This window comes from Myotis davidii, unplaced genomic scaffold (assembly GCF_000327345.1).
Source record: "Myotis davidii unplaced genomic scaffold, ASM32734v1 scaffold102, whole genome shotgun sequence".
Classification (NCBI taxonomy): domain Eukaryota; kingdom Metazoa; phylum Chordata; class Mammalia; order Chiroptera; family Vespertilionidae; genus Myotis; species Myotis davidii.
The window spans coordinates 333,503-345,091 of NW_006293778.1; the positions used below are offsets into that span (position 1 = coordinate 333,503).

Consider the following 11,589-nt stretch of genomic DNA (forward strand, 5'->3'; position numbering starts at 1 on the left):
GGCCCAGCCTGCAAACAGCCATCAGCCACTCACCCAGGCTGGCCAGGCACCCCAGCAGCTCCCCCCATCCCAGAAGGGGGTGTGGCCAGTCTGAAATGGCCCTCAGCCCCTCACCCAGGCTGGCCAGGCATCCCAGTGGGACCCCACCCTGATCCGGGCCACCCTTCAGGGCAAACCAGCCAGCCCCCACCCATGCACCAGGCCTCTATCCTGTATAGTAAATGGGTAATATGAAAACTGACCCTAACAGCAGGACCACTGGGAATGACTGGTCGCTATGACACACACTGAACACCAGGGGGCAGACGCCCAATGCAGGAGCTGCCCCCTGGTGGTCAGGATGCTCTCACAGGGAGGAGCTCTGCTCAGCCACAAGCTAGGCTGGCGGCTGCCAGTATAGCAGTGGTGGTGGGAGCCTCTTCTGCATCAGCAGTGCTAAGGATGTCCGACTGCAGTTTAGGCCTGCTCCCTGTTGCCAAGTGGACATCCCCCGAGGGCTGCCGGGCTGCCAGAAAGATGTCTGACTGCCAGTTTAGGCCCAATCCCCCGGGGAGCAGACCTAAGCCCGCAGGTGGATATCCCCCGAGGTGTCCCATACTGCGAGAGGGCACAGGCCAGACTGAAGGACCCCGCCCCCCCCCGAGTGCACAAATTTTTGTGCACCGGGCCTCTAGTATACATATAAAGATATATACATACATATACATATATGTAGTAAGTGATTGAAAAAAATCTAATGCCCCCAAACAAGGAATTTGAACTGAGATTTGACCAAACGTCATGTGTTTGTTTCCCTGGTTGTGTATAAAACACACCTCTCCATGTGATAGTATGTACACAGATACTAGTGCATATGTGATTTATGCCCTGCTTCTCCCATGGTGCATCTATATACTAAGGAGAGAATGAACACCTGCTTTATCTTGACACTATCTCTTTAGCTACTTCTGTTTGTGGTAATGTATTGATTCCCAAACATCATACTTTTAATTTTAAACTAAAATCAACTTTTTAGAAAACGCTCAGTCAGCTAAACTACTGGCACATGTAGCAGGGTATTTTTTAATGCGAAAAGTTTATTCTATAAGATAAACTTACAGAGAAGATTGCATTCTCCTCACAGCTCTGCTGTGCCACAGAATTCAGAGTCCTAGGTTACCAAGCTGATGGAATCAATATTCAAAATATATTTAGTTCTTTTTATGACAGTTCAAACTGTTTGTTGCTTTCTTTACTTTGTTAGTAAAACGTTATTGTGATGTTAGCACTTTACAGATGTGTAGCATCCTGTCCTCTTTTATTATAACACTAGAGGCCTGGTGCATGAAATTTGTGCATGGGTAGGGTCCCTAGGCCTGGCCAGCAATCAGGGCCGATCTGTGCGGTGACCTGCAGGGCGATCTTGCGGGGGGGTGGGCTCCCACTGGCACTCTCCTTGGTTGGCCTGGGGCCTGTGGGCTGGGGGCAGCTCCTACATTGAGCGTCTGTCCCCAAGTGGTCAGTGCGCATCATAGTGACCGGTTGTTCTGCCGGTCATTCCACCGTTTGGTCGATTTGTATATTAGGCTTTTATTATATAGGATCTCCCTGCTCATTTCTAGTGAGATAATAGTTATATTTTCACAGGTTGAGTGAGGGGAAAGGAGTTCATTTTCCCTGATTCTTACAAGAACCAGGTGGACCGGGATGTAATGGTAGTTAAGTGACTTAGCCTCGCTGTACCTTTAGCCAAGGAGAGGGCTGCTCTGAAATAGCAAAGGGTTTCTGAGAGCCGATTGCTGGCACCTATCTATTCTAAAACAGCTATCCTCATAGCAGCCTGAGAAAATTATGTGAAGTGACTAAGGCTGTGGTCATACAAATTGGTTTCTTAACATGGATTGTGTGACTGAATACAGGAAAGGCTTCTTTCATGATGGTATGATCACAGATCTCTCTGAAAGAACAGCTTTAAGCAATTATAGATAAGAGCATAAATGTATACTGAAAAGGAATAGATACATTCTTAATCTATAGCAGCTGTTCTAAGAATGTACATGTTGGATATGGTTCAGCTGGTGGTGCCCAGGAGGAACTGAGAATGAGCTTGAAGGAGGAAGTTTATTATACTCACAGGTCTCAGAGAGGGAATCACCTCATGTCACTGAAGCCCTCGGGGAAGCCCAGGTTTTGCTCAGAAGGCAGAAGCAGGATGGAGGGGAAAACCTAGATCAGAGTCTTTACTGGAGTTTCCTTGGGAAAGATGAGAAAGCGGAGTCCTGCCAGTGAGGTGGCACGGAAGACCTGGGCCTGGTACGATAGGTTACTGAAACTCCAGGCTGTGGGGCAAAGTTATTTCTGCCCAATACGATGTTGCATAATGCTATTTAAAAAAAAATCCCAGTATTACCATAGCTGCTGATGTTCTGAGAAGAAAAAAATTATTTTTCACTTGATAATTTCCTGTTATGTGTCTTATAATATTGAATAGTAGAAAGACTAAAAATCTTTTTGAAGCTCCAAAAAGTGGTTTAAAATTCTTAGGGAAGAAAGACACAGATGGATTCACATTGTTTTTCTGTTTTCTTTTTCTCCTATTATAAAAATATTGTTTTAAAATTCCCAAACTCTTTCTCAGAAACGAAGGAGAAAGTCCTAGGGCCAATGAGGTTAACAGAGTGCTCTGTGCAGTCACATCCCACTAAACCTTAGTTCCTTGAAGGCAGGGCTGTCATGCTTGCTGTTTTACCCCTCGGAGCCTGGCATTTATTAGAAGTTCAATGCATATTTGTTGGATGAATACATCACTTTTGTTTTTACCTATAGACTTTAGGCCCTAACTTAATATTGTTTTCATTCCAAAGTGGACTTATCACTTGACTAATACGATATAATTATAGAAGAAAGCCTGTATTCTTTTTAAAGATTATATTTTTATTGATTTCAGAGAGAGGAAGGTAGAGGGAGAGACAGAAAGAGAAACATTAATCAGGTGCCTCCCATACGAACCCCAGCCGGGGATCAAACCCACAACCTGGTCATGTGCCCTGACTGGGAATCCAGATGATGACCTTTCCATGCACAGGATGACAGTCAACCCACTGAGACACACCGGCCAGGGTGAAAGCCTATATTCTTATGTTCTCTGACCAAGAATCAATTTTCAAAATAATCAACAAAGAGTGAAGAAACATAAGGTCATTAGGTGAAGGCATCCGGGGATACATTTCAGAGATAGGAGGGAGGGGCCCATGCTTCTGATCAGGAGTGACTAGGAGGTGTGGTGTATGGCCTGGGACAGAGAGCCAGGGCCCTGCCTGGGGGCAGTTTGGACTGTGTCACCTTCCTCTAGATGTGTGGGCATTCACACACGGGTGTGTTCATCAGCAGGATTGTTAATTTATGAAAACCCACTCCCTGTTACCTCCGAACCTCCTCCATAAGGGTAAATTGGGGGTACATCTCTCAAAGCGGGGAAGTGGAAAGGGACTTTCTCTGCTGGACATCATAACCATTTTGGATATAAATCTCCGAGAAGGCAGAGTTGAAGTGCTACTTAACAGTAGAATCCAGATGAGCTACTATTTAATCGTCTGTGAGGAATATATTAATTTGTTTCCTCTTATAGATCGTTATGTTAAATTCTGTCTCTGACCTTCAAGGCTACATTGACAAAAGCCAACTGACAGAGGACTTAGGGGGAACTCTGGAATATCGCCACAGCCAGTGGATCAGTCATCGAACTGTGAGTACCAACTTGTGTGCTGTTTTCAGTGTCTCTCCGTGTTTTCTTGAAGACAAGGTTGATTAAGATCAGCTGTTGGGAGGTCATTGCCTATGACTACCTACCACTGGGAAGGTTGGGTTTTCCAAGCCACAGGCTGGGAGAAAAGTAGGCTGAAGGGAAAAGGCTGGAGTTTCTCCTGCTGACGCCCTTCACCTCACCTCCTTGTCTGGCATGGGAGTCTTGGGGACTCGACTTAGAATGCACCTGGGGAATTTTCAAAGAGCCAAACCCTCCTCAGCTAGAGAAATTAATTTATTTGAGTTGGGATGGGTCTCCATCATTCGTGGCTCACAGAACTCCCCAGGTGAGTCTAATGTATAGACAGACGGGAAGCTGTGAAAGCACCTGACTTATATAGGGTTTTACTTTTCCCTACTTATTCATATTTGTGGCAATTATGCTACACTAGAAGGGTCAGAAATACTGAGGAAAAAGTACAATTGAAACTCACCAGATAATGTGTTTCTATAAAAAGTTGTCATGCCCCTTCCCCTGCTCTTTTAGCCCCTATGCCCTTGAAAAAATTAGGTTGTTTAAGCAAAATCAGAAGCTCCGTGCCCACCCTGATGGCAGCATGTGGTGTCAGCACACCTGTCTGCCCCTGGTCAGTTTGGAAACAGGTTGCCAACACCTGAACTACATTTAATTAGGTATGAGAATTCACCTTGTTTTAGAGCAGCAGTTCTCAACCTTGGCTGCACATTAGAATCACCTGGGAATCTTTTTAAAATCCTGATTTCTGGGCCTCATCCTCCGGAAATACTAATGTTGTAGCCTCACCCCATAACAAAGAAACAGAATTTAAAGTAATGTATTAAAAATCTAGCAAATGAAGAAAGAAAGGTTGTGGGCTCGATCCACGGTTGGGGGCGTGCAGGAGGAAGCCAATCAATGATTCTCTCTCTGGATAAAATACCTCCCACTCTGGATTATTGAGCTGGTAGACAAAGGTAGAGCACTGAGTATAATACTTGGCCCTTTGTAGCTACTCAGAGAATGGTAGCTAATTCTACTGTCCTTCCATGAATAAAGCATATTGGTGAATGTTAATCCCACCACACTGTTATGATTCTGTGACCTCCCAGGCCATTGAAAACTTTGCCTTGACATTGAAGACCACTGCCCAGATGCTTCAGACGTTTGGGGCCCGCCTGGCCGCAACAGAGCTGCCCAGAGGCGTGCCGTCTACTGCAGAGCTGCTCATGTCCCACACAAAGCAGCGGGACAAGCTGCAGGTGAGTGGTCAGTGGCCTCCCACAGTCCAGCCTCTGTGCCAGCAGGTGGTCAGCCTCCCGGAGAGAGCTGGGAGCAGAATTAAGTCCTCTTCTTCCCTCTTCTCCACTGACTTGGAAGTCACCGAACATCTTCCGCCTTTGGCGCTGGGCGGTTTGCGAAGAGAAAACCTCTTTGAGTCTGGATGGTGCATCTAAAAGGAGTGCAGTTAAGACCTGTGAGAAGCCTCCCAGCAAAGGGAAACTCATTCCAGCTTTGTGCTGGCGAGATGAGGATGAGGCGGGCGAGCATCCCTCCAAGGGCAGCCCAGGACAGAGCAAGATGCGAGAGGCTGAAAGTGCAGTGAGGGCAGGGAGTCAGCTTTTGAAGCATAAGCTTTTCTGGGGCTGTTGTGAAATCTGCGGCTGCCTACCAAGCTGACGGACTGCTTCACTTTCCCAGGGATGTGTCTTTTTATTTGGGGATTAATTTGAGGAAGAGGACTAGGGAAAACGCTCTGAACTGGGCTTAAGGAGAGGCACCGATTAAGTGATTCACAAAAAATACATCAAGAACTGTTTTTATGAGTTGCCCTCGAGGGAGCTTGGCAGGTTCTTTCATGCAGTGATGGGAAGTCTTCCTGGGGCTGGCTGCATGGGTGTCGAGCCCTTTTCTGCCTCCAGAAACACCAACAGACCGAATGTGGAATCTGTTATTTCATAGAAGACAAGAACTCAAGAGGGCAGCGAACGGAGGATTAGCTGCCTCAGTTCCTTAGCTGCCTCAGGCTGAGACAGCTCAGCATTGCTTGTGCTCCTGCTGCATGGAACTTGGGAAGAGCTGAACTCTCGCCCGTGACCCAAAATCTGCAAACAGGCTTTGCTAAGTGGTTGATTTATTTGTTCATTTATTCAACATTTATCGACTACTCAATACTACCTGCCAGGAAAACAAATAAACAAAGACTGCAAACTCAAAGAACACCTAGTTTAGTTCGGGGAATCTCAGTCTCATTAATGAGGCAAGTTAATGCTTCCATGTGTCAGGGAGCACTGTTTAATTCTCTTTTTTAAGGAGGTTGCTATTGAAAAAGAGTTCAAAATCTATCCCCAACATGACTCTGAGTCACCAAAAGATCTGGCTGTGAACTGTGAAAGCTGGAAAGCATCCTGGAAGCATTTAGATAATTTTCCCTAAAAATATCCCTTAAACGGTTGACTTTTTTCTTTGCCCAAGTTCACCTCCCATGATTCTTGGAAGAGATGGTAATGGGGTGCAGAGGCAGGTCTAGGGTGCCTCTGTGAAGTCTGCCAGAAAAGGGTTGGTGGTCCCGGCCCACAGGTCATAGAGCGGTCTGCTGGTATACCTGTGTGATGTTGAGCATGTGGAGCATGGCAGGAAGGCACCGGGCATGGAGCTCCGGGCCTGGGCTCATGAGCAAGTGTGCTCTCTGCCTCGATCCAAGGATGGTTTGGAGGGGTTGCAGGGCAGAAGCACTGAGATGACAATGTGGTCAATCGGGGAGGCCCTTGGGGAAAAGGTAAAACATTTTTGATTTTAGACGAGGACACGTATCTGAGGGGTGAAATCAGCTAGGGAGGTCCTGCTGTATGTGCAGTGAGGGCTCCTGGGAAAGGCAGATGGATGGGTGTTCCATCGTGTCTACACAGGCAAAGCAGTCCACAGAGGGAAGGGAAAGAACCACCCTCCAAGATGAAGTAAGGCCACTTCCTTGGGCATGGCGACAAGCTGTTGGTATTAAAACACAACCCTGCACAAAGAAGGCTAAAACTTCCCTCCGATTATGTGGTGGAATAACTTTGTAGATCCACATAATTTGCGGTATTGTCTGACATTGGTAAGAAATGACTTTGTACTCCATCTTATCTCAATTTGGTTAAACACCCATGTCTTACCAATAAGACAAAAGAAAGGAATTTAGGAGAATCCATTTAATTAGCCTTTTAGTAAGAAAGTAAATGCAAAGTCTTACATAAACTAAACTGTTATGTTACATTTATATTCTGTGCTGCCCTAAAATCTTGGAAAAGACCTATAATTAATTTAAGATAAAATTTCCAAAGAGTTTAATATGTCCATGTCTTTATCTTGAGTAAGAATATTAATTGAATTTAGATTAAAATATAATTATTCTGTCTTTATTTTGCCAAGTATTATTATCCCTTTAAAGACAACACAGAGGGTTTTTTAAAGCCTTTTCGTGATTGCTAATTTTTGATCTAATATAAATTTTTATTTCTTGGTTCCTTATCTTATAAATTAGAAGCAGAAATACCAAGATAATTAAACTAGAGTTTTACATTTTTCCTTTTCCATCCAAAAATGCTTTAAAGAGAGAAAGCATTTATTTTTATATTTTTTTATTATTTTTATATTTATTATTTTTATATTTTTAAAAATAATACATTTAAACTTTTATTACATGCTTAGTAGCTTCTATGGTTATTTAAACATATTATTTTATTCTTATTAGAGCATATTACTTATCAAATGGTCTATAACTAATTAAATAATTTTTCCGTTTGGAAAGCACCTTTTCCAAGTGAAAAACCAATGTAAGATTCATTCCTCAGAACAGTGAATTTTTAAAGCTCTTGGGAGCAGTTCACAGAAATAGACAGTTTCTCTCCTGAGCCCCCAAAAGGTGGTTCTCGCCTCTTTTCTGGTCTTATTTAGGCCAGAAACACAGGGCATTGGCCTTCCACACTTAGGTGCTTTAGTCAACTAAGACACTATACCATGTGTTCATTTAAAGAGGGTAAGACTCTCATTGTCGTTGTTGTTGCTAAAATAAGAAGTTTAAGAGACCCATAGGCCTTTTCTCATCATGCAAGGAGAAAGGGGAAAGTGCCAGTGGTCCTTCAATCATGTGATAAGCAGTCTTTACAAATGTGAATACTGCTTAGTATACAGTATTTGTTCCATTCAGTATTCATTCAGTTTTGTTCAGAGATGACAATTCCATCAATATTACCAAGGTAACAAATAATCAAGAAGACAATCAGAATTACATAGCCTCCAGAAATAACCTAATAGTCTTTGGAGTTTTTAAGAATCCTTGGTTCAGGCATTCCAGCGAACCTCTCAGCCTGCAGCCTGCCTGGTGCCTGGGCACTGGCCTCCCCCTGGGCCCCCATATGCATGAATTCACAGAGATACATGAATGGATAACATTAGCAAATGGTATTGGAACAGTGTATCTCTCTTCCAATCTCCCCTGGCAATCAATATGCCTCTTCTTTGCTGGGCCCCTCCACCTTTCCTCCCAATTCTGCATCCTGCACACCTACAGACACTAATTGTGGCTAATAATGGCTAATGCCAGAATATTGCTGGAATGCTAGAAGCTCAGGGGCAGTTAAGAAACTGAGTGAGAAAAGAAGCCAGGACTCTTTTTAGCAGGCAAGAAGAGGAGGGAAAAGCTATGAGTACTACTAATGAGTGCTTCCCCCTCTCCCAGGCTTATCTTGTCTATTCACCTGTAACCTGGTTTCTTTTAGACTATTATTAACTCATCCAACCTACAAATATTTCATGAACATTGATGAAATAAGAAGAAATGAGGGCTGATACCTAGAATGGAAAAGAAGGGATATGTCCAGTTGTCAGGCAGAAATACCAGCCAAGTGGCCACCTTGAGGCATTACCTGCCCTGGAGAGAGCCACAGCGGGGCTAGATCAGAGAAACCAAATCTGTCATGAGGCTGAGAGTGGACAATGGAAGCCTTTAAGTGCGTGAATATTGGAGTGGGGTGGGAGACAAGGAGCAAAGGCATGCGGTTGAGAGTGCCGGCCTTCTTTGTGACCAGAGTGAAGAGTCTAAAACTCCTCCCACGGGGAATAAGCCGGGGGCTGTGTGAAGGCTGGAGGTGGCCAGGCCTGGAGGAAGAGAGCCAGTGTTTATGTGCATAGATGTAGATGTGACTGTTCTGTAACTACGGGACTTTCACTCAGCATACCAGACCAGCATCCTGCGTGACCCAGGAATCAAAACCACAACTCCTGGGAGCAAAGTTCTAGGCCAAGCTTCACCTCTTTTGCCTTGCCCCATGGTTAATGCTCAGGGCATTGAGACACCTGCCCCGTGGGAGCAGAGAACAAGAGCTGTTGGATTTGGAAGGAGCTAGCCTGACGCTTCCCCAATTGCAAAGCCCTAGGTCTCCATGTACAAAGAGCAGAATAGAGTTGCCTTGGAAGTATGACTCTTTCCACATCAAACTGAAATTGCCACCCACCTCTGCCAAGCGTGGAAGGCAGCCACGCTAACCACTGTACCACCAGTGCTCCGTGCCACGCTTTTTGGAAGTAGGTGGAAGGAGAGGCAGGTGTTCATTGATGAGACCAGATGAAGTTTTTTTTGTTTGTTTGTTTTTCTTTTCTTTTCTTTTTTCTGGTTAATTAGCAATTGTTGCATTACTATTGCGTGGCAGTTCCCAGCGTTTAACATTCAATATCTGTCATTTTCTTGTTTCTGGTCACTGTCTTGGATTAGAACCAGTTTTCATTAACTAATTTTGCTTTTAATTTACAACAGCTTGAGATACACACAAAACGTAACAGTTGTAGCTTTTGGAGAGGGAAAGTCGATGGCTGGTTAACTAGCAATTGTTGCATTATTATTGTGTGGCAGTTCCCAGCGTTTAACATTCAATATCTGTCATTTTCTTGTTTCTGGTCACTGTCTTGGATTAGAACCAGTTTTCATTAACTAATTTTGCTTTTAATTTACAACAGCTTGAGATACACACAAAACGTAACAGTTGTAGCTTTTGGAGAGGGAAAGTCGATGGGCTGTGGACAAAAAACTAGTTTTTTCCCCATATATATCCTTTTGTATATTTTTAATTTTGTCATGTGTAGTGTTACCCATTAAGAATAAATTAATTAATTTTATAAATCTGCAGCTTGAATTGTTAGCATGTAATTCCCTGAATGAAAGGTAAACCATTCTCCGTACTCCAAATCTACCAATGATTTTTTTCCCATTAATTTCTATTAAGAGAGACTACATTTCTCTTTCTGTAGGATGAGCTAAAATTACTTGGAAATCAAGGGGCCACATTGCTGTCATGTATTCAACAACCAGCAACCAAAAGTCCCACCAGGAAACTCAGTCCCAATCAACTTGAGAATGTAGCTACCATGGAAAGGTGAGTGAAGGTGGAATATACTTTCTTAGGAGAGAAGAGCACTAGATGATCGGAAACAACCAAGGACAGACTAGAACAGCTACTCTTGGGTCTTGGTAGGGTCAAGAAAGAATAATATTAGAGGCAACAATGGGAAAACGATGGCACCCATCTGGCATCCAGCTATAGAGATATTTTTATGAGAATGCCATCCCGTCCTCCTGTGAAATGCTGTCATCCCAGGATTTCAGGGGAGATGGTTTCATTTCCAAATATCAGTTTGTCTGGATGATGTGCTTTGTCAAAGAGAAGGCACAAAAGTAAGGTCACCGGGGGCATGTTCTAAGCACAGCCGCTGAAGCAAAGTTTCTGCCTGGCAGGGAAGGTGTCCTGGTAGAAACATGGAAGGTATGGGAAGCAGTGGGACCATGAGAAAGTCATAGGTGACACAGACTTTCATAATAAGGACATTACCACAATTTAAAACACTGACTAAAGACATAGATGTTAGCTGCATAAACCTACACAGACTCCTGTGGGAATGAGAGTTAACCACAATGTGTCTTTCTCATTCTTTCTTGACAGGTTACTAGTTCAGTTGGATGAAACAGAAAAAGCCTTTAGTCGGTTTTGGTCCAAGCACCACCTGAAGCTTAGTCAATGCCTACAACTACAGCACTTTGAGCACAATTTTTGTGAGGTGTTGTTTTTTTGCCCTTTTTGTGGACTTGGAAGGTAGTCACTGTGGACAGTGACAGATATACCCACTCATTGTCGGAAGGTTGCCAAAGGACACAGGACTTTTCTTGTTTCATAGAGCTTCCTTTTATGGTTCAGTGACCACCAGTTCTCTCTTCTGCCTTGAACTCTGGGTATTGGGGTTTCTCTCCCCCCGTCACCCCCCACTTTATACCAGCCCCCTCTTTCCTCTCAGACATCCTCTTCTCACTTTTTCAGTGGGATAGTAATGTTCTAGGATCCAGTTTCCCTGTTGGCATACATGGTATTTCAGTGATGGTTTTTCTTCCTTTCTGATTGGTAATCTGTTGAATGTAGCTTTACTATTCCATCTACATGTATCTCAGCAACCCCACCCCACCCCTGCTTAATCTGAAAGCTAATGAGCTGTGTATCCATTGGTCCTGAATCCTTTTAGGACTTTTGAGTTTTCTTAGAGTTCAGCAAACCTCCACCTCCAGGTGGGTACTCAGTGGCTTACTTCTGGACTGTTCTAATGTGTCTCGTAGGTTAAGCTTGCCCTGGACAACTTGTTGGCAGAGCAAGCAGAATTTACAGACATCGGAAACAGTGTGATGCGTGTGGAGCGACTTCTTAAGGAACACAAAAAACTGGAAGGAAAAGGCCAGGTTTGTTTTTTTGCCCTTTTTGTGGACTTGGAAGGTAGTCACTGTGGTCAGTGACAGATATACCCACTCATTGTCGGAAGGTTGCCAAAGGACA

At 44.0% G+C, this 11,589-nt stretch overlaps 1 protein-coding gene across 1 annotated transcript in view; it reads left to right on the forward strand.

Annotated features, from left to right (window-relative positions):
* Nucleotides 1-11,589, forward strand: part of LOC102752099 (probable guanine nucleotide exchange factor MCF2L2) — a gene marked incomplete at its 3' end in the record, with an annotated part of 91,725 nt that overhangs the window by 68,362 nt on the left and 11,774 nt on the right. Inside the window, exons 5-9 of the mRNA XM_015566321.1 lie at nt 3,608-3,724; nt 4,852-5,001; nt 10,025-10,149; nt 10,714-10,828; nt 11,376-11,495. Coding sequence (XP_015421807.1) covers nt 3,608-3,724; nt 4,852-5,001; nt 10,025-10,149; nt 10,714-10,828; nt 11,376-11,495 — 627 coding nt within the window. The remainder of the gene's footprint in view (nt 1-3,607; nt 3,725-4,851; nt 5,002-10,024; nt 10,150-10,713; nt 10,829-11,375; nt 11,496-11,589) is intronic.